Source organism: Cygnus atratus, chromosome 9 (assembly GCF_013377495.2).
Source record: "Cygnus atratus isolate AKBS03 ecotype Queensland, Australia chromosome 9, CAtr_DNAZoo_HiC_assembly, whole genome shotgun sequence".
In the NCBI taxonomy this organism is placed as follows: domain Eukaryota; kingdom Metazoa; phylum Chordata; class Aves; order Anseriformes; family Anatidae; genus Cygnus; species Cygnus atratus.
The window spans coordinates 24,503,122-24,529,555 of record NC_066370.1 but is presented as its reverse complement, the minus strand read 5'-3'; the positions used below and the strand labels follow the sequence as shown (position 1 = coordinate 24,529,555).

The following is a 26,434-nucleotide window of genomic DNA, read 5'->3' as shown; positions in this document are numbered from 1 at the left end:
CGCTGATTTGAGCGTACGTCTGACCCGCAGCTTGGGCAGCGAGAGAGCTCAGGCACGGCTCTGCAGGTCTTTTCAATGCTCAATTTTCCACTTGGGGGGGAAAAAAAAAAAAAAACTACCACCACCAAAAGCATGTTTCCAAGTCCCTGAGAGCCACGGGCAGGGTTTTGCCCAGAGTGAGCACTGCCACTGCCGTGCGGTGACTCTGGCGCCCGCGAGAGCTTGTCCTTGTCCTGCCTTAAGCCGATTGCAGCCCGCGTTGGCCGGAGCTCCTGCACGCCTTCACCGCTGTAAAAAAAATGGCTTTGCAGGACGGGGGGAAGCAGGGATGCTCCTCCCCGCGCTGCCCCCAGCCTCCTGCCCCTCTGCAGAGGTTCAGGCTGTGGGGACAGAGAGGTGGCAGCTGGCTCTGCCCGCAGCACCCGGCCTCTGTGCGGTGCCCCTGCCGAGCACAGAGGGTGGCCCGGAGAGCAGCGAAGCCAGGAGGGCTTTTCTCCCAGGGCACGGCTTTAGGACGAGTCTGCTCCCGTTAACGAAGTGCCGCAGTAATTGCTTGCTTGCTTCGTCACTTCAATTTCGAGCACGCGGATGTTAAGTGAGGCTTCTTGAGGAGAGGAAGATGATTCTCCCCGAGAGTTACGATCCTGTAGAGAAAAACAAATTCATCAGGCGCGTTTTGTAAAAAAACAATTAACAGTGATTTCACTTGACCCCAATAGCACTAAATGAGATTATGAAAAGCTGAAAAAAATGTGCTCACCGTTCAATAACGTAATTATATTCGGTACCTGCACTTTTCCCTTTTCCGGGCGGAGGCTGCGGGGAATCCGGCCCCTGCCTGCAGCCGCTGCTGCCTCCCTTGTGGCACGGGCACCGGGCGGGCTGGGGGCTGCTGCCACCCCTCCAGCTGCCCTGCGCCGACGGGGATGCTCCTGGGCCCTGTGTCCTCAGGCCCTGCTTGTCCCGGGCCGCGGCGCAGGCGGAGGTTCCCCAGCAGCGTCCCCGCGTCCCTGCAGCCTCACGCTGCGTGTTTCTGGGTGAGGGGCTTTGGGGCCGGAACGGGGACGTTCACCCCGTGTTTGTCCACTGCCACCTGCAACAGGCTCGGGGATGCGGCAGGAATTTCCAAGCGCTACAAATTATTAAACAGCGGTGATAAATTATAAATGGCGAGTAAAGGACAGCGCGGAAGCAGACCCCGGCTGTTCCTACACCCGCACGGCAGGGAGGCAGCTCCGGGCACGCAGAGCTCAGCGTGGCACGGCATAGCATGGCATGGCACAGCCCCTGCAGAAGCACCAGGCACTTTTGGTGCTGGAAAAGCTCCAAAGCAGGGCCATTTGCAGGAGCGAAGCTGCGCTCGGAGGCCCCAGCCCAGCACTCGAAGGCAATCAGCTAAAAAGAGCAGTGACTGATGTAACCAAGGCACGACAAAGCACATACAGTTGCTTTCAGGCTAATATGTAGATTTATGCAGAAAACAAATATAAAGAGCTGCATCTGTTGCAAGCGAAGTATAATTCATCATCAGGGGAGAGGTTTTGTTTCCTCGCATCTACATGTGCTGTAGTTACATATTTTATTTTCCTTGGGTTTTTTTGTGCCATGATGTGTTTTTTTTTTGGCTTTTTTGAAGTTGCGTTCCTTATTTGGAATACAGATTAGTAACAAAATCCTTCCCAGAGAGGGCTGAGCGGATTCCTAATGTGGTAAATCAGCCGTCCCTGGCCCTTGGCTCTTTGGTACGTTCTGCAGTCCCCGGCAGGTCCCAGGCTGGCAGGCAGCCTGCGAGCGGCTGCCCGCCGATGGCAGATAAGGCTGGCGTGGCCCTGCTGCGTTTGCAGGCTGGTTATTAGTCCCCCGGGACCCCTGGGATGAAGGAGGGAGAGGCTTTGAACTGTCCCGTAGATTTTGGAGAGCCGTTCGAGGACGGTGGGCACCGGGCAGGCGCTGCGAGGAATGGCTCGGGCTGCCCGTGGAGCTGCCGTGCCCACGCGCTGCTCCAGCAGGCTGCACGAAGCACATCATAAATCATCAGAGGAAAGCAAAGCAGCAGGCTGTGCCCCTGTGAACCTGAACTGCATCGAAACGTACGCCGGCGCGTAAAGACGCAGAGGCAAAGGAGTAACAACAGATAGCTGCCCTTGGCTGCACGCTGGGAATCGGCAGCAGTGGCGGGTTCGGAGCAGGGGTGCTCCCTGGGCCGAGCTCACCAGCAGTGTGTGCCGGTGCAGGGGATATCTGAACCTTTTTTTCCCCAAACCGTGGCCTGTGTCCGTCAGTGGGTGAGTTCTCTGAGCGTCTCGCCTCGTTGTGCCCGAGGCGTGCAACCTCCGATCAGCAACAAGGACACCTCGGGAGAAATTCCCGAGCGCTGGCTCCTGCTCCCAGTGTTGTCTCCTTGAGCTCAGCCAGCTGGGCTGGAGGCAGCTGCGGCACCACGGGACCCACGCACTGTCCTCCCTCTCCTCCACGATGCCACCAGCCCCCAGCTTTGGTGACCTCCGTGACCAGCGGAGCTGACGGAGGCAGCAGCCTCAGCTCCTCACCCACACGTCATTAAGGGGCCGGTTCCCCCCCGCCCCGTTCCCCTGCCCTCTGCTCCCCATGCACACAAAGGAGCAGGGCAGGATGGGTTTTGTCACAGCGCTGACCTTTGGCACTAAGTAACCTCCTCCGTGCATGCTGGAATTCGTGAGTTAATAGGTTTAGGGTGACTCCAGAAATATCAAGATGTGGCGGTGCTGCTGTGGAGTCATGCAGAACTATTTCAGCTATTTCCTCAGCTGCATTCCTTACCAACGTGCCTGTGAAACCAGTTTAGGAAATGGCATTTTTTTTCCACGGCCTTGGTGATTACACCGAATTCCAGAGGTCCTTGCGGAGATAACGGGGATCCCTCCTGACCTCGCTTTGTGCTTACCAAGTGCGTTTGCTCTGAGTGCTTTGCTGGCTCCTTGTGACTGCCCGGACCGGGGGAAGCAGCCCCAGCAGGAGGAATACCGGAGGAAAGGGGAATTCACCACCTCACTGAGCTTCCATTAACCCCAGCAATGTGTCCTTGCTGGAAAAGTATGTGACAGCGGGCACGGTCCTGGTTACGTTGCATGAGGAGGAAGAGGAGGAGCAGAAAGAGGAGGAAAGACCATGTTTCCCAAGGTACCAGGCACATCTGCATCACCCATCCCAGCTCCCCAAGCCCCCAGGTGCCGTGTGCCAGCCCTGGGGACAGTCGGGGTGTCACCTCCAGGCGATGGGCAGGGCCGGAGCGGGCAGAGGGAGGCAGGCATCACACCAAAGGATGAAGGGGAAGGGGGCAGCAGAGCCACGCTCCTCGCCTGCAGAGGAGAGGGCACTAGCGGAGCACTCTGGGGGCAGCGCTGCTACTGGGCTGCTAATAACGTAATTGCAGCCCATTTAGTCCTTGAAGGGTATTTTTTTTGGTAATTGCCTTTAATGCTGTGTTTGCTTTCTACTGATTTCAGCATAATTTCACTTTGACTGTATTCAGGTGGTAATCCCTGCCTTGCCGAAGCGGTGATAAAACCTCTGGTGTGTGTATCAGCACATTTCCCACTGGCTGGGAATAAAATTAGTCATCCTGACCGGCCGCTTTGGCATCCTGAATGACAAGTCTCAAGGGTCTCAGCAGTTTTCTATTCTGCCCTATTAAAATGGCCAAGAAATAATTTTAATTGAAGGGGTGTTTTTCCTCCCTTGTTTCCTCCTTCATAACCCACCGGGAACAGAAAGGTGCGGTAGGTGCTTCTGAAAGCAGAGGTGTGCCTTTTTATTTCCTTCCCCACCGTTATCTTTTTGAGAATTTCCCAGAGGGGAGAAGGGCAATTTGCCACTGGACTTGGCCAGGGATGCATAAGAAAGGAGTCAAATAAGAAACTTAAGAGAGGCTCTCTAAAAATCTTCCTGGTCCATCTGACGTTGCCCTTTCGCTCACCCTCCTGCCTGCAGCAAATTAATTAGAGGGAAACCACTTGGGCACCATTTTTACACTCTCTGCAGGCCTGTTGTGTGGCCGTACCACCAGCCTGGCAGTGCCTGCGGAGCCAGCTCCATGCTCTCCCTCCCCTTCACCTCTCCTCCTGCCGGCAAAGGAGCTGTAATAAGACCGCAGTCACTTAGGCTCTAGCTGCCGGGCGTGATTTCCTCCTCTCCGTTAACCCTCCCTTATCCCCGCTCTAAATTAAGCAAAGGATTAATTTGCTAAATTTGAATGTTTAAACCTGCCAACCTGCATGGAAACATCCCTGAGTGCTTCCCGTGGCCATGGGAGTGAGGCGCCCTGTGCACTGCCTCCATCCTCTGCCCGGCATCTGCCGTACTGCACGCTGCTCATTTTTAAGTGGGAAAGGCATTATTTTGTGCTTCAGTGTTGCGGGCAGGTGGGTGGGTGGTTACCGGAGCTGCACGGAAGCACAGGGCCGCCCAGGAAATGCGAAGTAATGCAGCAACCTTGTGCTCCTCGATGAGCAAAATCATCGGGGCTGTGGCATGTGGTAGGGCTGACCCAAGTCTATGGTGACTGCAGCCTGGTATTGGTGGTTTTGAGAGGAGATGGACTTCGGTGATTGAATAAGCAGTAGTAAAACAGGAAAAAAAAAAAAGTCTGGAATACCAAATGCAATGCAACCTTATATCAGGTGAGGTGAGTCAGCATGCAAGGGCATTTGGCTGCTTGAGCTCTGAAAGTTCATGAAGGAGTGAGGGGCCACGAGCGGCTGGCGGAGGGCAGGGCACCTCTCTCCTGGATGTACCCGGAGATGTGTTGCAGCCGTCGCTTCAGTGTGAGTGATATGTTCCTTTCCCAGCAGCACTCAGCCTTAAATTTGACCTTTTCCATTCCCGTGCTTATTCTGATGTCTGTGTAAATCATCTGCAGCTGCCAGCTCAGCTGTAGCTGGGACTGAGCACCCCCTGCACAAACAGGACAGCGCCCGGCACTGCCAGGCACGGGGCTGGGAGCCCTGCAGCACAGGGGATGAAGCCCCAAATCCTGTTAGCTGGTGGTGGGACCTTGGCAAGGCTCGTCATCCTCAGGAGGTCCTCCAGGGCTGGCCTGTGCAGGAGTTTGCTGAATCCCTCAAAGAGAGCCCAAGCGGTACCTCCCTGTGCTGGGCGGGCTGCCGGGAATTAATCAAGCCAACGACACTAATAGGAAACAGCAGCAGATGTCAAGCATGTGCTGCTCCTATATATAATTTGGCCTTAAAACACACATTTCTGAGTTCCTGTTTGATTTCGCAGTACTGGAAGGTGTCTGTCACCATGGTATCTGCCTGCTCCTCTCGGCGCACCAAGCGTGGTGCTTTTCCCTCAGAAACGGTGCAAAAGAGCTGTGGGAAGGGGCTGGAGGGGTGGGACAGTGCCACTTGGCTTTCCATTGAAGATGGAGGTTGGATTGGTTTTAAGGAACGACCAGGACTGCTCTCCGGGCGGTCCTTTTCTTTTTTCTTGAAAGGAAATGCAGAAATTGCTGGTGCTCAGAGGAAGCGGGGCATTCCTGTCACGGCAGGGCAGCGCCATTTCCCTGGCAAGGCCCCATCTGCAGAGGGGCAACTCTGCCCCTGCCAAAATTTAAGGTAACCACAATCCAGAAGCATTGGGTTAAGATGTCGGGTGAACGTTTGGGAGCTTCAGGAGGGGACAGGAGTGCTGAACGGGAAGTGAAAGGAAGAGCTGCCACCCGTGCTATTCCTGCCTCTGGGTCTGGGCGCACAGGCCCCGAGAGGCTGCCTGGGCCTTCGCTGTCCCTGCCTCCCTCCTTCCCCTCCCTAACAGCTTCTGCAGGTTAGCATGAGCGAGAAAGCACCTGAAATGTATCTTAGTATGAGGCTAGAATAGTGCCAAAATGGTAAAATGAAGTAAATTTAATAGCTTATGATAATAAGCAAGCTGCCTTTTAAACCGGTCCTGCACTCATTCAGGGGAAGTAGTAAGGAGACTATTTTTGTGATATATTTCTGTTTCAGAATCAACCCAACCAGCCTTGTTTGTATTAAAACCTCCTTTGCACTGAATAAAATAACTGTAAAGCACATTCTTTCATCTACAAGGGCTTGCGTTCACACCCTCCACCCCTTAAAATTCATATGAATTTCAAGTCGTTCATCGCTTTGGAGAAGCAACTTATTTGATGTAGGCTTGTAAAGGAGAAGAAATTACATGTGTGTTGTGAATAACAATAACCAGCTTCTTCTGAAGGGTCAAGTGGAAATGTAGCCCCCGTCTGTAATTAGGAATGCAGAGGGCCTACTTTACAAGGGTAAAACAACTGCATCTGTCTGCAGAGAAAGTAAAAAAAAAAAAAAAGAGAGAGAGAGAGAAAAACTTAGAAAATCATCAAGCACACGTATTCTGGTTAACCTAACGAGGGAATGCCCATGTTTGAAGGAAGGCCTGGGTGTGGGTTGGCAGGGACGGGGGACGAGGACCTGCTCCTCGTCTGCCGAACGGCAAGACCCCATTTTGTCAGGGGCCGCTTTTCTTCAGGTATCGTACTGGACACATCTTCCTCCCATGTTTTTTTTCTCTCCTTTCACCCCCACTGAGCTAGTTTCACCTGGAACGGGACCCTTGGAGTGAGACCCCTGGGGTTCTGCCGAGGACTTGGTGTCCCTGGGACACTCTAGCAGCTGCTGGAGGCCCAGGTGGCAGCGCCACACTGCCGCGTGTTAACCTTGCATTGCGGGGCACATGGCGACTTTTTGTCATGAAACTTGAATGCACTGGAAGTGCAAAGGGAACTCAGGTGACCAGAGAAAGGACTGTGAGCATCCACAGAGTCCTGCCTGGACAGGCAGTGCCCTGAGAAGTCAGTGTGCCTCGTGGCAGGGGAGCTCCCTCCTCTTCCATGCGATGTTAGCCTTCCACTTGTCGCAGGAAAGAAAAGAAATCTTCCTAATCAATCATGTGCGCCATGAGATCCTATAAATAAAGCTTTCCGCAGCCTGTGACTACCAGACTGGAACCGATCAGGCTGCTCCCCCGCCTTGCAATACAGAAATACGCTCAAATACAGAAGTACGCCCCACAAAATATGTCAAACGCAACCCCCCAGCCACAGAGCTGTGCAATTGGGACAGATTTTTGCACTGTGATCCATTTCCAGGATGGAGGCTTAACTCTTGCTCCCTCCTGTCATTCGTTGGGATTATTTTTACAAGTGCACTTTGCACAGTCACTGATTTTATGAGCCCCACGGCGGGTGCCAGCAGCCGGGGGAGGGAAGCAGGACGGGGCGGGATGGGGGGAGCAGCCCTGGTCACGGCTGCTCTCGGTTTGTTGGAGTGTGCCAGGATTTACTCTGTGCTGGAGCCTGGGTAGCACCTGGTGATGTCCAGAGAGATCCTGTCTTTGTGACCAGGCTTTCACTGGTGCTGTAGCCCCCTTGCAGCGGTACTGAGCTGTGGCTGGGACTCAGGGTCTGCCACACCACCAGGCGCAGGTGTTTCCATCTGCCTAGGAGAGCTCATGGTGTAGGTTTGTCACACCCGGTGTCTATTTCTGGGATCTCTGTGTCACTTGTCCCCTGTCACCAGAGGGGTGGGAGCAGAACAGGACCCCAAAATCGGCCGAGCAGATACAATCCCCTAAGCACAGCCACCTCCTTGTGTGTTGCGGATCATTGCCACTAATAAAGGGAAGGTGGTGGCTGCGTCTGAGCTGTGGAGACATGGATTTGAGATCTCTGTGCTGACACTGCTCGCCCACTGGTAGAGTGTCCTCAGCAAGCTCCCCCCAGCATTTGTCATCTAAATCTAAATCCCATCATCTAAAACCAAGTATGTCAGTGCAAGCTCTGGGACCAGCCTGTGGGCGATGCTCCCATGGGGGGTGGCAGAACCGGGACCTCCGCGTTGGCCCCACGTTCTGTAAGGCAATCGCCCTACGCCTCCCCTGGCTGCTCCGGGAGAGCTTTGTTATCTGCTGGGGATGAATAGCTGCACAGCAAGTTCAAAAGTCATGGGACTTAAGCGGCTGCAGATGTTTTCCTGCTTCCCTTCTTCCCTTTATGCTGCTTGGAAAAACCCGCAGGGCCGTGCCAGCCCCCCCGTGTGCGAGCAGGGCACGCGGAGCTGGCACAGGGAGCCGTGGGCACTGCCACCAGCTCCGCCAAGCCAGACGTCCCCTCCGGCCCTGTGCATCTGTCCCATGTCACACGCATCGGTGTCAGGCACTAACCCCTCAATCCCATGCAAGGTGGCATTTTAAAACCCCGTGCAGCCTTAAGGATGTGCTTCTCCCTCTCTCAAAAAATAAACTCCAAATGTGATTAAATGATGAATTTTAAAACGCCACCGTGATTAAGGCGAGCTGCCGGTTCTCCCTCCACCAGCCCCTGGGGCTTCGAGAAGTTTGGTGTCCCCAGCACCCAGCACCCAGCACCCGGCAGGATGCGGCTCCCCGGAGCCCATTTCGGGATGGGGTTGGGGGCACCTGCGGGTGGGGCGCGCCTTCCCCCCCCCCCCCCCCCCCCCAAACATACACGGGGAGGATCCCGCTTTTGGAGCGGGGCTGTTTAGAGGCCCCTCGAGCTGCTTTTTTAAAAGGGGGGAGGGAAGAAAGCTCTTGTCCTCCCCCCCCCCCCCCCCCTCCCCGGCCGCCCTCGGGGCCCGGCAGCCGCCGGGGGCGCTGCGATCGCGGGGCCGGCGCCGCCTCCCGGCCGCCCCGCGGCGGCGTCGGGGCGGCTCGGCGGAGGCTCCGGTGCTCGGGGGCAGCCGCCCCCCCCCCCCTGCCCCCCCCCCACGTCCAAACCCCCGGCTTCTTTTCCTCCCCCCACCCCACCCCGGTGGCCTCGGGTCGGGGCCGGGCATCCCTGACGCGGAGCCTCTCGCTTCTCCCCGGCAGGACCCCCGCGAGGATGGCATGGATTTAGGGAGCGACGCCGGCAGCAGCCGCTCCAGCTCCGAGTCCAACTCGAGCAAAGTGACGCCGTGCTCCGACTGCAAGTCCTCGCCGTCCCCCAGCAGCCTGGACCTGGCGGCGCTGGGCGACTCGGAGGAGGAGGAGGAAGAGGAGGAGGAGGAAGAGGAGGAGGAGGAGGAGGACGGGGGCTCCCTGCCCTCCCCGCCGCCTCCCTGCCGCTCCGCCGATGCCCTCCGCCGCTCCGCGCCCGCTCCCCGCGGCGGCTCCCCCGGCTCCTTGAAGCGCCCCCCCGCCCCCGGCGCCCCCCCCCCCCCCCGGAGCCCCCCGCCCGCGGCCGCACCAGCGCCCCCCGCCGCTGCCCCCCCCCCAGCAGCAGCGGGGGGGCTCCGGAGGGGGTGCGGCGGGGCCGGGGGGGGGGCGCCGGGGGTCGCGGAGGGGCTGCGGGGGGCGAGGGGGGAGCGGGGGGAGCGGGGCGCAGCCCCCCCGGGACCCGCAGCCACCGGCCATGGACTGGGCGGCCCTGGAGAGGCACCTGGCGGGGCTGCAGTGCCGGGAGCAGGAGCGGGGGCAGCGGGCCAGCCCCGCCTCGGTGAGTGGGGCTCGGGGGTCGGGGGGGTTTGGGAGGGGCTCCGGGGAGGGGGGGGCCCGGCGAGAATCCCCCCCCCCCCCCCTCCCTCCACCCGCGGCCGCTGCGGGAGCCCCGGGGTGCGGTGGCAGCGGGGAGCTGGGAGCGAGCCCCCGGCGCCCACGCCCCGCAGCCCGGGCTCGGTTCCTCCCGAGGCTGCCTCCGTCCCCTCGCATCCTGTGGAGTCATCTGGCCCCCGGGAGGTCGGGGATTTTCCCCGAAATCCTCGGCTCGCAACTAATTGCGGAGAAATCTGGGCGGGTGCTGGCAGGGATGAATTCTCTCCCAGAGCAGCGGGAGGGCGGCCGTGCAGGGCTCTCCTTCCAAGGCCCGAATGGAGTGGCCTCGGTGCTCAGAGGAACCTAGACAGGTAACCTTCATTCCTGCCATTCGTGCAGAAACTCAGCTTTTTTTTTTTTTTTTTTTTTAAAAATAAAGTGCTTTTCTTGTGGCTCGGAGGCTTTCCTCTGCAGCGCTATCAGATAAACTCCTGCTGCCCCGGCTGCCGGAAGCAGCAGCGCTGCTGGAAACTCTTTGCCTCCAGTTACGTGCTGTGCGAGGCGAGGTGTCACCTAAGGAATCGTGCCCGTAAGGCTTTTCCTGGGCTCACCCCGCTGAGCCGGGGTGTGTGGCCGTGCCGTCAGGCCCAGCACCCGGCGCTGTGCCCGCAGAAGTTTTCCTTCCCTGCCCGCAGCCCGGGTTCCCCGCTGCACAGCCTGGGCTGGCAGCCCAGGTGGAAACCCCCCCGTCCTCGGTTTTCCACCCAAACCCCGAACAGAGTTCTCGGAGCCCCAGGAACAACAGCTCCTGTGGTTTGTGGTGCTGCGATGCTCTTGCCCCTCTCTCTGTCCGGGCACGCTCCAGTCCCACAGGAGCCCGGGATGCTCCTGGAGGCTCCGGGACCGGGATCCACCCACACCCAGGACGGGGGGAGGAGGAATCCGAGCTCTGCTGCTCTGATTTCCCCGCGGGAGAGGTGCATTTGCTCTCCACCAAAGTCCTCTCGGGCCTTGCTGGGGTGGGACACGTGGCTGGGTGGCACCTCCTAGTCCCGCAGACCTCCCGTGGCTCGGGTTCGGAGTGACGGCTGATGTCAGAGGTGACGCCAGGACGGGGGGATGCAGTGCCTTAAAGGCTCGCTGCCATCAGCTTGAAGAGAAAATCTTTCCGATTGTTTGTTTTTATTCGTGACCCTGACATTTTCCTAAGGTTCGGCATCTTGCTGTTTATAACACGATGTTGTCTTTGTCTTGCCTGCTGGAAACCCCAGCGTTTGTGAGCATGGAAACCGCGAGGTGAACCTAGGCAGTAAGACGATGGGCTAGTTGGCTCCAACTGCGAGACGAATAGGTTTGAAAAAGGGAAAAAAGAGAAATTGCAGCGTTAAGGCCTTGGTCGGTGTACTCTAGAAGGATCTCGTCAACAGGGACGAGGTGGGGAACTGCTGCTGCTGGGAGCGGAAGCGTGTCTTCAGCTGGCATACGTTAACAGGAGCCCAGCGTAGATGTTTTATTAAGGAAAACAAAATCCCGAGCAACTGTGAAACTGGAGAGGAGTTGTTTCTCTGCAGGTAGCTACCTCTAGTTGGGTTTCACTGTGCTCCGTGGGGAGGCTGTGCCCTGCTGCAGCCTGGTCCCGCCGTGCCACCATCGGACGTGCGGTGGTTGCAGGGTGCTGGGGAGGGCAGCAGGCTGTGCTTCTCGGCTTCACGGCTCTGCCGTGTCTCCTTTGTGACGTTTTTTTGAGAATGAGACTTTTTTTTAAAAAAAAAAAAAAAAAGTACTTGAAAGCTGTCGGTTCTGTTACAACGGGTGAGCGTTTCCCGTCCCTAGCCGGGCGAGGTGGAAGGGAAGGAAGGCCGGGTGGAGCTCACGGCGCCTTGCTGCAGCGGGGCCGTGTGGCTGTGCATCCTTCCCGGCTTCCCAGGGGACGGTTTCTTTTGGGATAGGCCTCGCCGACGTGGTGGGGCCACCTGCAAGCCCGGTCTGTCGAGCCAGGTCACGCTGCGTTAGACGGCTCTCCCGCCTGCTGGACCTTGGTCTGCTGGAGGAGAAATCCTGTCAGTTCTAAAAGGGGGGTTGAAGGTTGGCAACGTGCTCGGACCGATCTCATCAGGCGGCTGCAGGAAGCCCACTGCCGGGGTTTCTCTCCCTGCCCATCTCCTGCCCGTATCAGAGGCAGGAACAAATGTGCCGTGCCACGATTTGTGGCGCTTCGGGGCCGCGGAGGTGCGCAGGAAGCAGTGCCTTGTGCTCGCAGTTTCACTACTGCTTCTAACGAAGTCAAAATCAGCATTAATAGCTTTCATTTTCTTTCCATTGCATCTCCGAGGATGGTAATTACAATCAATGCCGTGTATTTTCTGAAAAATAATACCTGCACGTTCCATAGTCAATTAAAAAAAAACCCTCCCAAGGCAGGAGATGGCTCAGGTGGCTCGTCTCCGTAACGGGGCTTCAGCGCTGCGACGGCGCGGAGGTGGATGGCCCTGCCGAATGAACGGTGCTGCCCGCAGAACAGGCTCCTTGCGGGCAGTGATAAAACCTTGTCCCTGCAGCCTCCAGGACTTGTGCACGGGTGGGAGTGTGTCGGAGTCTGTATTTTCCCTTCTCATCGCTGGCATGTTCCTACATAAGCTGCCGAGACAGACAGATGCCAGATACCCGGTACCTTTGGCGGTATATATAACACGTCGTGCCTCAGCACGGTCTGCCCAGGCTTGTACCTCGCCCTCGGGCGTGTGGGCTCCTGCTTTCTGCAGAACATGCTCGCTGTGTTGGGAAGTTAAATTTGTTTCCTTCTGAATCACTTGGCTTTCCAGGCTGTCGTGATTTAGAGGAGATGGGCGCAGTGCTCCTGCTCCGCTCCAAGGAGCGGTTAACCATGGCCTGCTGCCCATGGAGACGATTTCAAAGTATATATTATGGTCCAGGATTAAATCTTGGAATGATTTAATAGTTGGCCAGGGCAGGGTCTGGCTCTGGTAGAGTGTCTGGCTGTCGGTCACGGGCCGGGGTCAAACGGGAGCCGCGGTGCTGCTCGCTGCAGAGCTCTGTGTGCTGCCTGCGTGCTTCGTCTCTGGCATTTAGGGAGCAAATGTTTGCTTGGTGAGATTGGCAGTGGGTTTCTTCTCACTTAAAATAAGTAGGAGCTGCTTGATGGAGCTCACTTTAAGTGTTAGGCTCTCCGTCCCTTGGTGACGTGTGATGCTGGCTGAGAGCAGGGAGCAACCGGTAGGGCTGCGATGCCCGGCAGGCATCTTCCCCCGACGAGAACTGTCAGTGCGTTAACTTCTGACACACTCATTTTCAAAATCAAACTCGTGGCTTGCAAGAAATCGCATTTCTGTCATTCCTGCGACGTAAGAGCACTGCCAGACCTCCTGTCCCCACCTGGCAGCAGTTGCAGCAGGGCTCTTCCATTTACCAGCTTTGACCATTAATTCCTCCTACGGCGATTGGAGAGAGGAACGTGACTGTTTGGGTGAGAGAGGTGCTCCGGGGTCAGCCCATTTGTTTCGGGGCCCAGCTGACGAGGCAGGCACACCTTTCAGACAGAGGTGTAACTCGGCCAGGCAGCGGGCTGGCTGCGCGAGGTGACGTGCCGCAGCGAGGCTGCGCGTGACGGCCGCCTCTGCATCCAACTGGCAGCGTACTTTGGCCGCCTTCCACCCAGCTCAAAGGTTAGGTGAGGCTGGCAAGATATTAATGGTTCTGCCAAAGTGTGCTGTGTCATTAAGCTGGGAAAACAGCTCCAGGTACTCTGAAGGGCTTGTTTCGGGAGGAGCGTCAGTAATTACACGGATGGGGGAGATGTATGTTTGCTGCTGCTGAGACCCGTCCGGGCAAAATGACCACGATTAATAATCCTGGTCAAAAACTCCATCTCCGTTGCTGCCGCAAAGCCTTTCATTATAGAAAGTGCTAAATACATGGGGTGACAGCGTGCGGATTTCTTTCTGATGAATGATTCTCCTTTATCTGAGTATTAATATTATGGTAACTACGTTGTGTTATGGACACCAGCAAGCTGGCGGTGCTCCCTGGTCGTTTGGTAAGTGACTGTTTCATACGTTATGTAGAAATCACCAAAACGAGCTGAGACGTGGGGTGAATGAAATGCTGACAGCAGCAAAGGCAGCAGCAAACCCTCTGCCATGTGCTTGTGTGCGATGCTGAAAAGCGCCCTTCGTCATGCTGCCTGTTGTAAGGTCGATGAGCATATTTTAAGCATATTTTGGGGTATTTGGTATAGAAAATAGCAAACGCTGAAGGTTTCTAAAGAGAGAAGTCAGCTTTTTTGCAAGTCAAAATCTGGATTGCCTTAGAGCAGGGCTTTGCCAGCGTAACCCCGAGACGGAGCCGTTCTGCCGCAGGAGCTGCGTCTCCTGCCCTCCGGCGCCTCCAGCACTGCCCCAGATTTCCACTTACACAGAAGCGATACCTGGGGTTGAAACAGCAGCAGGCAGCAGGAACACTTGATAGGATAATAATTATGTACTTAGGCATTTTTTTTTTCTTGCATATTGGGTGTGCTAAGTGAAGGGGTTAGCGGTTTTCAGCTCTCGGAATTGGCCTGTGCTGTGCAAAACCCGTTATTTTACCGCTGAAGGACAGTAGTTACTGCAGGGCTGGTGCTTACCCAGGGTTGCTGAGTGTGTAATCATGGTGTATGGGAAGAGAGAAATTATAGGCGGAGTGTATTAACAGGCATATAAAGACCAAGTATTTATTCAGTGCAACTCAAAACATGTTTCGGATCTGCGGAGGAGCGCTCCAAGGCCAGGCAAGCTGCAGGCCAGGCCTCATTGCCAGGGCCGCTGCTGGCAAAGCCTTGAGCCCAAGGCGCAAGAATACAAATACAGAGCCCACCAGCCCCTCAGACTCCTGTGGGAACATGGCAAAAGAGAATCAAATAACCATGGCAAGCGGGAGGGCCGATGTCTGAGCCGGCAGAGGCTGCGGGAGCTGCGTGGGCAGGGCGCAGGGCACAGGGCAGCCGCTGCCCTTCCTGTGATCCAGCACCCATCCCGCAGCAGCCTCCTCGCTTATTTTCCAAAGTTTGTGCTCAAAGTGGAAGGAGGGCGAGGGCTGGGGGCTGCCAGCAGAAGGCCGGGCCTGGTGCGGGGCAGGGAGCCCGGCGCCCGTACCCTGCTGAGGCGGGCGGCTTCGTGGCGCTCCCACCACAACCTGGTCAGATGAACGGTGTCTGGGAGAGGTTAGCACCGCTGCGTCTCCCCCAGTAGCAAAAAGGGGCATCCTGCTTTCCACATACCTACTGCCACCGGGGGAGAGGCTTTGGTGGCTGTGCCATGGAGCACTGGGCCAGGAGCGAGGGGCGAGCGCACTGCCCGCAGCGCAGGCCGGGGGACGGACGGCAGAGCAAAGCACCACAGCACTCGGAGAAGTGTCCCGTCACAGCCGTCCCACACGATTTATTCTCCGTGTGGGCACACATGCACGCAGCGCTGCCCTTATCTGCACACAAGCACGCGCTGTTTTCTCCCTCTTGGCGATGAACTTTTCTCCTCCGTGAACGCGGCCCAGGGCCAGCGCCTCTCGGGGTGGCTGCCTTGTGAAGGACGCTTGGGGTTTGCCTCTCATCCTAAGAAAGCAAAGGATAAACAGAAAGCGAGGATGGGCTCCCCTGCGCTGTGTGATCTGTTTTGTAAATGCTAATACGTGAAACAAACCATTTTCCAGTATTTTGGCTAAGCATGTAAAATAAGCTTTCTGAGCGCCCAAGCGCTTTGTGTTCAGAAGGCTGTGCGACTCCCCCTGCTGAAACAAAAGGATTTCTTTCTTGCCTTAAGAAACTTGTGTTTGGCAACTAGTTTAACAAATAAACACGTAGGTTTTGCCACGCAAATTGACCCTCCTCAGGGCCTGCTGCTTGGGATTTCCTGCAGTTGGAAACTGCTGCTCAGCCACGCGTGGTAGCTGCACCCAGGTCTTGTAGGCAGCACAGAGCCAGCCATCAGTGCCCACTGCCAACGCAGAGGGGCAGGAGCTGCTTTAAGTATTAAATTTAAATGAAATGGGCATTTTACCAGACAGCACGATATATTTTAGAGGTTACTTTTAAATATGACATGCTTCTAGGAATGCTGCTTTCACAGTACCCAGTGCTCCACGTCCTGCGAACCTGGCAGTGCTAAACAGGTCTGCTGAAAACGTCGTATTTGGTCAGAAAAAAACAGGCTTTATTTCTGTTTTTCAAAGGGAATGGCTGTTGTTAGGGTATATGCGCTTCCACGGTGTGGTTATGGAAGTCAGCTACAGCTGCCTCTGGAAGGAAGTCTGCTATCCCGGTTTCTCCCCGTGCCTCTGTATAGATATTTATTTCCTACAGCAAGCAGCTGCTCAGGATAATCACATAATCTGGTCAGTTCAGTGATTTCCAGCGTGTGCCAGCGTGGACGGTGAGTTTCTATGGCTGCAGGCTGTTGTTACAGTAAGGTCACCCAAGCCAGGCAGAGCAGGCATGAGTAGCGCAGAGAAATAATACTTCTGAGCAGCGGCTGCAATTTCTCCAGCAGTGGGGCTCAGTACATTTTGGCCGCTAATTGTCGGATAATTCCACTTTTGCATGAGAAGCGTCCTTAGGTATAACTGAAATAAACCAGCGCCAGCTTTGGAAATATTTCTTCCAGCTAACCTTTATCCCAAATCAATCCTAATTCTGTAAGCAAAGCATTAATGGCTTTGGTGGAAATGAGTTCCCGGGTTGCGATACCTGAGCTGCAGTTGTTGCCTGAGATGGGAGCACTCCGTAATAGCTGCTGTCTTCAAGGGTTTCCGGTTTTTTCAAGTACTTGTATAGTTTTCGTCCACTTTGTCTTTCCCTGTCACGCCTATGGAGTCATTTGTGTCACAGCAGTAGTAGATCTTATTTATATCACCAATTTCGGTTTCCTGCTCAGTGATCTATAGATCTCCTTTAAATGAGAAAATTGCACTAAAGCCATTTATTTGAACCTGTCTGTGCTTTGTTAAAATGAAATCCAAGCGTTCACTTGAGCTGGAGGACATAACTGCAATTCGAAGGGGCTGGGGAAAGGGAAGCGTGGGGATGAGATGTAATTCTCTCGGTTAGTAGGTGGCAATGCAAAACAAAGAGAGAGAGAGAGAGAGAGAGAGAACTATATTAAAGTGCTTAATTCTCTCTGCATACAAAAGCTGGTAGTATGTGCAGTCCTTAGAGGATTGAAATGCTTTTAGTGAGTTATTAAAAATTTAATCTAAACTTTTTATTTAATGTAACTCCTGTATTGAATTTATTAAACAGGGACCTGGGGAAATACCGGGATTCTGTACCTGGGTCATGTGTGGCCATCGTGTTCCCTGTTTTCCGTGCCTGATAGGAATTTGATGATAAACTGATCTTCGCAGTTTAAAAACAAGTAATCTGTGAATCATGTTTCCCTACTGAGTTCTCTATGCGTTGCACAGAGACATTAATAGTCAATGTCCAATAGCTTGGCGTGCAGGCTGACACAAGCTGACTGGCCTTTTCTTTCTTCTGCTGCTTCCTCATCTTTTATTTGTCAGGCTGAAAACTGCAAAGCCAACTTCTAGCTGTGACTTGCAAAGATGAGAGAGGCCTTTTTTATGGGGAAGAGTTTTTATGGGGAGGATTGGGTGTTTTTTTCTGTGTTGGGAATATGAGGAGCTGCTCGAGCCCATTTAGTTACAGGGCTGCACAGCCGGGTGCGGGAGCGGTGTGGCCATGACACCGCAGAGGGCTGAGCACGAGTGACTGGCAGAGGACGGGTGGAAGTTTTCACCTGGACCTTGTGAAATAGGATTTTCTGTTGGGTGAAGGCTTTGTGCTCGAGCCTTAAATGCTGTTTGACTCCAACCTTCCCCTGGGCAGACAGCTCTAACGAAAAGATTGATGTCATGCCACAGCAAAGCGGAGAACAGAAGAGTGTCAAAGTGCTCGAGAAAAGACGGATGCAAATGTGCACCCTTCTCCCACAGGGCAGCCGGCAGCTCGGCCGGCCGAGCACAGAGGTGCGAGCCCTGGTGCTTGCACGGCAGTGCTGGGCTCCTAACTTCAGTATCTCCCAGCTCGTCACTTACGGAGGCTGACCTGGGAGCTGTAACCTTGAAGAAACATCTCCAGGAGCTTCTCAGCTGCCTGGTGCTCTGCAGTGGAAAGTACATGATAATCAGGGCATGCACTGAAAGTTGTGTAAAATATGCGTTCCCTTTTGCAGTGCTGCTCCTGGGCAGTTTCCCGTTCTGGCCTCCCGTGTGGAGCTGTTTTAAGGACAAGATGCTGTCCCTGGAGAGCCACCCTGCAGCTCCAGGGTCGTTCCCGGCTCCCATCTTCTCCATCAGTTTGTTCACAGTCCCTCCTACCTTGTTAGCTGCACATTTGAATACTAATGAAATGGATTTGGATGCAGAATTAGCTGAAGGTTCATAACATTGAAACTACTGATATTACTAATAGATGCTGGTGAGCCTCTGCGGCGCCAGAAAGCTCCTGGAGAGCTTTGAGGAGGTGGCCACTGGGTTTAGTGGCCATGGTGGTGTGCACGGAGGTGTCCTAGGAGCTGGGACAGCTGGGTGGCCACGTCCCGGCTGAAGGCACTGCGTGTGAGCACCCTTCCGTGGGTTGCAGAGCTCTCGTTGCACGTCCTGGTCCTGAGGCAGAGCCTTCTGGAGCAGGGGATTTATATTTAAACTTACTGCTGATGTTGTCTGTAGGACATGACATACTGCTTACAGTATGTCTGCTAATTACTCTTATGTTTGTGTTTCGCACCAAACAAAACTGGAACCGAGCCCGGAGCTGTCCGAAATCTGGATCAGCCCCTGCCCTCCCGCGGTGCCGGAGGGACAGGATTTCAGCCCTGAGACAGGGGCAGCTGGCTCGAAGCAGTAACTGTAGCTTCATGGGAAGTTTTTTCCTTGATGAAGTAATGTGTCTGGATGAAACCTAGTGAATGAAAACATCCAAGAGCACGTTTCATGGGGAAATAACACCCTCTGGTAAAGTGAACTTGCCAGAGTGCAGGCGACCAGAAATACCCAGCATTTTGGCCATACCGCTGCCGCTTCCCACGTTGCAGCAGAGCTGCTCTCCCTGAGCATCGGGGACTGACACCCGCCTGCTCCCAGGGCCGTTTATTTTGTAACTGCGGGTTGGCATTGCTTTGCTGTAGTAGCTAGCATTATCATCGCCTTCTCTTTTTCCTCCCACGGCTCAGGTACTTGCCCGAGAGCATCGCCAGCCGTTCCCCTTCTCCCCCATCAAAATGAAAACCAAGCTGTGCCACCAGCTTCAGGCCAGGCCTGCTGCCTGCTCCAAGCTGGTGACACGCGCTGGGGACAGGTCCCTGCTGCCCTGGGGGCACTTTGCTGGGCGATCCCAAAAGCCCACGCCTGCAGAGGGGCTGCCCTGTAGCCAGGGGCTGGTTTGCAGAGCCCCCAGCCTGGTGCAAGCTGCAGTGGGCAATGTAGCTTCTGCCTGGTCAGTGCACGTTAAAATGCCATTGCTTGGCCTTCTGCTCATGGCCCGTGGCTCCTGTCAGGGGTGATGGGGAGGGAAGCCGCGTGGCACAAAGAGAACCTCCTGCCCTGACCGTTTTCTTCCCACGAGCAGCTTTTCCCCCCATTCCTTTCACAGAGGTAGCCTGGAAAAACACAAAAAATACAGCCTGTCGTTTCTCTGTAGGGGGAGTCTGAGACATAGAAACAGCTTCTGATAAAGGCATATCAATAGCTGTGCTGCTGGCTGATTGCTGTGGAGCTCCAAAGGCTTTGGAAAAACACGGGTTTGTTTGCCAAAGGTGTGCACATGAGTTCCTCTGAAAAAGGGGGCTGGGGAAAGGAACGCTGCCTGCGGCTCCTCTTCTGCTCAGGGCAGCCCCCAGACAGGCAGCAGCCGGCCCCTGCCCGGAGCAGAGCGGCAATTCTCTGCTTTCTGGCCCGGGAACAAGGAGCTGCTGCCTGCCAGCCCCAGGCACGTTTCCTTCCCTCCAGCTGAGCGTCGCCGGGGGAGGCCGCAGGGCCGGGGCTGTCACCTGTGTCCCCTGCGGGCACGGCCCTGCTGGCTTTGGGCCTGGTCGGGCGGAGCCGGGCAGGCCGGGGCTGCTGCTGGGCCTGCAGTTAGTGCCCTAATTGCACTAATGGGGGGAGGAGAGGGGGGTTAGGGGGCTGTCACGGCCTGGAGGGGTTAACCCGGATCATTGGTGTTTGGTTATCGATCCACCCCTCGGCTTCAGGAGGGAGGAAACACCACACGGAGGAAATACCTCACGTCACACCGGGCCCTAAAAACCCGCAGGCAAGGATGCTCTGTGGTTTGTAAGAGCTGCGGGCTCCCAGAGCTCAGCCTGCTGGCAGCAGAAGCCTACGGCCAAGTGGGGGAGTGAAAAATGGGAGCTGGGAGGCAAGGAGCATCCTTCTCTTGCTCTTATATGGAGCTGCCTCGCCGCCGGCTGTGACTCCCTCTCTCCATGACTAACGAGGCTCAGCTGGGATCCACCCTTGCTTATCCTGTTATTTTTAGAGTTTCCCGTCCTCATGCTCAGCCTCAGCGTGCCGGCCCTGTCAGCAGCTCTCACAGCACAGCACGCCGTGCTTTCGGCCCTCTTGTGCCTGCCTGCAAGTCCTGCATGGGGAGCTGAGGTGCCAGGCCTGGGCAGGGAGCTGCTGCTAACGGTGGCATTTCAGAACGTGCCCCTCTCCTAAATGTGATCCCAAGATTTATTTTGCTTTCTCAAGTCGGGAGTCCAACTCGCAGGACTGACTTTGCAGCCGTTTTCTTAAGGATCGCAAATGTGAAACAGACGGCAAGAGCCGGGTTCTGAGGGCTGAGATCTGGGTTTGCTCCCACACGGCAATCGCAGACTTCCAAAAAACCTCGATCTCAACAGTTCAGGGGGGTGAAGCTCTGTGAGGGCTTATTAATTTTTGGAAAGGTATGTGCATAGTATAAATAGACCAAAAAAAAAAAAAAAAGGTAGATTTCCGCTAGGCTTTGTCAGCAGGAGCTGAGTTACAGACACCGAACTTCAAAACGGGGCAAGAAATCCCCGCCTGTTTATTTCTGTCGTGCCCGTGACTCAGACGAGGGCTGTCCTGGTACGCTCCTGCTTGTGTTCAGGAAGCAGTTAGAGGGCACTGCTGTTATCTGCGTGTCCTCGTGCTCCGTGTTTATGGGATCTGGCTGGGTTTGAAAAAGAAACTTTTAATTTCCGAGTGACTTGGTAGCGTGGTCTGTGTATTTCTTCAGCCTCTAAGTCCCTGTTTAGGGCTTTTATCACCTGCTTGGCAATTCAAGTGAGTTCCCATATAAAGCCAGCCCCTACCCGAGCCTCCCAGACGCTCCCTGCTGGAAAGCAGGAGGGGAACAGAATGGGACAGGCAGGCTCGAGGCGACCGATACCGGAATAATCCCAGAATAATCCCAGAATAATCCCAGAACAGTGCTGGCGCCACCCACACGTGCTGCCCTCATGGTCCTCTGGGCTCAGGGCCTTCGCTGATAACTGGGGGCTGATTTTTGTTATCAGACAAGAGCAGCTACAGCCTGCTGGCATGCAGCATGCCGCAGACAAATTAATTGCCTGTGGGTATAAACGCAGGTTATACGCGTGTCTGTGCTCCTGCATGGCCGGGCTGGAGTCTCAGGGACGTTGTCACAATTTAAAGGCTTTAGTCCCAAACTTGCTCCTGGCTGTCCTGGTGCCGCATCCCCAGGCCACTGAAGGGCTGCTGGGCGCAGAGCTCAGGGTATGGGGTTTGGGTTTCTGCACCTGACTCATGAACATCTCCATGTAACTCCTCGTGTCCCCATCTGGGGAAGCTGAGGGCCGCATGGTTCTTCATCATCTCAGGGGAAATCTCTCTCCCTCTTCCCCTTCTTCTCATACCTTTTTTTTTTTTTTTTTTTTTCCTTTTTTCTCATCATCTTTGGAAAATGCTCCAATTCTTCTCCTAGCGTGCCATCAAAATGCACATCTTAGTGCAGAAAATGGGCTTTACTGAGCAAAAACCCGAGAGTGAGAGCTGTAAATGCCCCCCTACTTTCCCCTACTCCTTCTCGCCATCCAGCTGGAGATTAGGAAAGCCCATTTATTTTGCCTCCCTACCACTCCCCACCTTTGGGCAGGACTAATATAGCCTTGTTTTGTTGGAAATGGAGCAGCAGGGCACTAAAGGGGAAAACTATGATCTTTGGTCAGTGAAGTCGTGTAATTGTCTGCAGAGGGTGCTGAGGGTGCCTTGTGCTTGGTGCTGCCCTACATTTGTGCTGCGGGCGAGGTTTAATTTTGGTTCGGGTGAGAGGATGTAGAAATGAGGTGCTGGGACCGACTGGCCGGGGCTTGTGGCAGCTGGTCCTGAAAAGCAGCTTTCCAACATGCATCAGGTCTACATCGTGTGCGTCTGTGGGTACGGGCCAAAAGCGCTGGAAGTTATTTGTAGCCGATGGAATTCATTACAAATCCTCTCCCAAAGAAATAGCGCTGCAGAGCAAGGTGGATTGTAGCATTTTAATTTATTTATATTAATACAAAACCTTACAGTTTTATATTGTTCTGTTGGAAAGCTCGCGTTCGCCATAGCATTTTGCATAAGGCGAATATTGCATTTCTGAAGGAACAGCTCATCGTTAAGAACATAAATAAAATTGCAGGGAGGCAGCGATAGCTTTTCTGTTGCTATCTCACCGTGCTCATTAGCAATGAGAATGGAGAAATGGTTCTCCATTCATTAGCAGTAAATAACTGGTGGGATATCATACCTACTAATCATCAGGCCATTTGTAAATTCTCTATTAAGCACGTGCGAGCCAGCTTATGAACTGCACAATTGAAAATTAAGCCCATGCAGCTGTATCAGCGCGTCTTTCCAGATCAGCTCCATGGAAAAGTCTGAGAGTTTGCTGCATGGTTCCTCACTTTTGGATCACCAGAAAGCTGTAAACACTTGGGTGGCTGAAATTAATCACTCTAATTCACCGTAAAGCATTCACCATCCCGTGCACGGGGGGGATCATAATGGGAGAGTGAAGTTTCTGCAGCCTTCTGCTCCATGTTTTGAGGGAATAGAAAGTTGTGGTTGGGTCGTGTAAAGCCACAGGTGCTGTCTGGGGCACACGTAGAAAGTTTTCCGCGTAAATCTCTTACCTCTGAAAATGGCCCACAAGAAAGTTAAGATTGCAAGATGTGCATCATGACCTCTGCATAACTTCTGCATCAAAATAAGAACACGACAGAGGATTTTGTGAAGCACAACAACACAACAGCACCTTTCCTGGTGCTCTTTAATTCCCAACTCATACGAATTCCAAAAGAATAGAAATTCACTGAAGAATGTTTTTGTTTTTTCCTGTATTTTCCTGATAAAGCCATATTTGGTCTTCTAAGAGGAAGAAGAAGAGTTTTATTCTGATGTTTCATTGCACAAGATTTTATCCTAAATATTTATCTTTGGCACCCCTGTGCTTTGGGAGGGTTTTGTAAAGCTTCTTGCTGTAAAAGACTGCAGAAACCTCTGTGGAAATAAAAAGTCCATGGAAGAGAGACAGGCATTGTCTGGATTTTTAAATCACCTGAGGATTACCTCCTCATAAGGAGGAGTAACATGTCCAAAATGATGGAAAACAGCTCAGCATCGTCTTCCCTCAGTAAAGAAGCAGTGGTCTAAAGCATTACACATGAATGTAATCCAAACAAATATTCCCCTTTCCAAGGAGATTTCTGGTATTAACCGATTAAAAAAATAATCCTTTTTTTTTTTTTTTTTCTTGCTAGATTTAAACCCCGGAGAAGCTTTAGCTTGGCTTAAAGAGGAGCTAAATCCATAACTCCCGGTAAATCGTCAGCAAATGTAGATGAAATCCCGCGATGCCATATGGGATTCCCAGTTGTGTGAAGGCTGGGGCAAGCCATCCTGTAGGAGCTCTGTGGGGTTTTCATCGGGGCAAAGCAACCCCAGCGCTGGCCCTGGCTCAGTGCAGGAGCGGTGCTCGCGGGGGCTCAGCACGTGGTGTGGGGCACACATAAAAATAGATGCGTGGGGCAGGGGGAAGTTCTGAATACATAAGGAAAGGGCTGGCTGCGGCTTCCTGTGAGGTACCCACATTTCTTCACTTCCTTCCCACGGCGGTGAGAACGTGCCCCGCTCCCTGCCCGCCCCGGCTATGCAGTCAGGAGTGCTCGGCTTTCCTGCGAGGGTGTAGCTGTATTGCAGGGTCTGCTCCCTGCGGAGCAATGGCTTTGGGAGTGCTGGGAACCTGCGTGCGCTGTCCAGCTCCATTACCGGTGCCCTGGGGCTGACCACGAGCAGCTCCAGGCATGTGCGTGCCCCACGGGTGTGCAAGGGGCCAGGGCATGGCGATTAAGTGATGGCTTACTGGAAGGTTAAAGAAAAAATCCTGGAAGATGTGCACAGAACTGGAAATCACATATTTTCCCCCAGAACTGGGGATGCCGGGTGTTTTCTCCTTCTGTAGGGGGATAAGCAATGAAGCCCTAACGTTTAAACACGGGGATTTCAGTGTCTGGTACAGCTGCATTTTCTTTCCACGCTGGGCAGAGGAGGAGCTGTCCCCTCTGCAGCACAGGCATCTCCCCACTCCCCAAGCCCTCTGCAGAAGAAGCCTCAGTAGGAAACCCAAAAGCAGATGGTGCAAATGCCCCCGGGCTTCTCTCCCCGCCTGGCAGGGCTGCTGGGGGTCCTGGGGTATTTGGGGGCTTCCCGCTGGGTCGTGCGTCTGCAGAGGGCAGCAGTGCTCGGTGCACCCAGGGGCATCGTGCCACGCTGACCCGCCTGGACGGCCGCCAGGAAGCTTTCCCTCCATTTAATCAGGCCTTGCATTAATTATTACCTACCCGCCTGACTCGCTGCCGAGCGGGCGATGGCAAACCGGCCCGGAGGAGAGGAGCAAACCCCTGGGCTGAGGCCGATGTCTGGCCTCTTCCGTGTGCTCCCCGTGAGGGCATCGCGGGCCTGGAGGAAAAGCCTGGCTGCAAACCAGGCTCTCTTCAAGACTTACTCACAGTATGGTTTTTTCTTTTGAATTTGTTGAAGTGAGGCCCCAATAACTAGAGCTGCCGACACTGTGGCTCACTTTATTCAAATGGAGCAGCCATCTGAGCCTGTGTTCGGGCCATTTGGGGTACTCGTCTTTCATTTTTAAACCTAATCCCAAGAGACAGAGCTTCCATGGCTCTTTTCTTTTATTAGCACCTTCCACGCGTGGTGAAGCTGCCGATGGGGTGTGCGCGCTCCTGTGCTCACTTTTCCCAGGGGATTTCGGGCTCGTGGCTGGGTTGAACCCTGCTGCGGTGAGTGGGAGCAGTGGAGCTGGGGTCTCCCCTCCATCCACATCACCGAAATGCACAGGGACCAGGGCACTGCATCCGCCCACCCCTGCTCCGTCTTCTCTGGCCTGGCTGCACGAAGGAGGAGCCCAGAAAGCCAGGGCAGGGCCCTTTTCCTACAAAGGCCGATTTTTCTGGAGGCACATCTGGTGCGGGGAATCAAACCCGAGCCGCGCTGTGAGCAAGTGCAGCGTTTCTGCAGTCATTTACATTTCGAACTTGGCCACAGCTGGCTGCGGGAGGAGCAGGCGATGGCTGGTACTGCAGCACGCAGCCACCCGAGGACGGAGGGGAGGCCCTGGGGTGCCTCCAGCTGCCGGCCAGAGCAGCTCGGGGCCTGGGTCGTGGCGCCCTGTGGGTTCTGTGGGTGTTTTGGTGCTCCTGGGATGGGCCCCATCCAGCAGCAAGCAAGGCTCAGGACCTGCTGTGCCCCAGGCCTTGCGCTGGGGCTCTCGGGGTACCCAGCACCCCAGGAAGCAAGCGGCGAAGCCGAACCGGGGCTGATCCGCAGCCCAGCAGGCTGCAGGTGCAGGGGTGGGAGAACACCCGCCTGGGTCCCCATTTTCCCCGCTTTTCACCAGTTAGGGCCGTCGGAACAGAAGGCCGAGCCGGGGGTCGGATCCCTCCAGGCGCCAGCCTCCGGCCTGCGCTGGGCAGCGTGGCGAAGCCCCCGGCCCTATTTGGGGCGGCGTTGGGGGGGGGGGGTGGTTCTGAGGAGGGCAGGGCCGTGGGGGCACCGGGAGTGTCCCGGGGACCCCCCTCACAGCCACTGCCGTGCCCCCCGTGCCCACCCCCATGGCGAAGAGGCGGGGGCAGCGCCGCGGGGGCGTTGCTTTGCGCAGCAGCACACCCCCCCGCCCCCCCCCCGCCTCCACCCGGCGCTCCCGGGGGAGCTTTAATTTATTTTTTTTTCCCCCCATTTTCGCTCTCCCCCTTCCCCCCCCCCCCCACCCCCCCCCGCCTCTCCCGGCGGGCTCGCCCTTTGTGTGGGAGGGAAGGAGCCGGCGGCTGGCGCTGGGCCCGGCGCCCCCTCACCCCCCCCCCCGAGCCCGGCAGAGCCGCGGCCGGCGCTGCGCAGGCGGGGCCGGGCGGCAGCGTCCATCTTCCCCGCGGGATGCTCCGAGATGGTCCTGCAGGAGAGCGGCCCCTACCAGGTGCCGGGGGGGGGCCCGAGCCTCCGGGGGAGGGGGGGGGGGGGGACTGCGGGGCTTTCGGGGGGGTCCCGTGGGGAATGGGGGCCGGGGAGGGGCCGGGCTTTTGCGGGGGGACACCGGGAGGTGCGGGGCAGAGCAGCCGGAGGGGTTGGGGGAGGGGGGGGGGGCTGCGCCTTCCCGCAGCTTTTTGGGGTGCGGGGGGGGGGCCGGGCTGGGCGCTGCGAGGGGGCTGCGCGGTGATGCTGCGGCCCCGCTGCTTCCCCCCCCCCCCCCTCCCCCGCCGCCGCCCTGCAGCGCAGCGCCCCCGGCCAAATGCAGGACCCCCCCCCTGCCCAAGTACAGGACCCCCCCTCCCCAAATACAGGACCCCCCCCATGCCACATGCAGGTGCTCCGGGTTAGGGCCCGCCCCAGGGAGCTGCCCCCC

General features: G+C 55.6%; 1 protein-coding gene across 6 annotated transcripts in view; it reads left to right on the top strand.

The window, feature by feature from the left end:
- Nucleotides 1-26,434, top strand: part of SCHIP1 (schwannomin interacting protein 1) — a 139,201-nt gene that overhangs the window by 96,036 nt on the left and 16,731 nt on the right. Inside the window, exon 5 of one of the 6 annotated variants that reach the window (XM_050712553.1) lies at nt 8,866-8,932. The exons of 1 other annotated variant lie outside the window; for it this stretch is intronic. In XM_050712553.1, coding sequence (XP_050568510.1) covers nt 8,866-8,932 — 67 coding nt within the window. Of the gene's footprint in view, nt 1-2,956; nt 3,160-8,865; nt 8,933-9,337; nt 9,473-9,732; nt 9,879-25,895; nt 26,009-26,434 lie in introns of those variants that run through there. 4 more of the 6 variants (XM_050712555.1, XM_035566465.2, XM_035566468.2 and 1 more) reach the window with 4 other exon arrangements.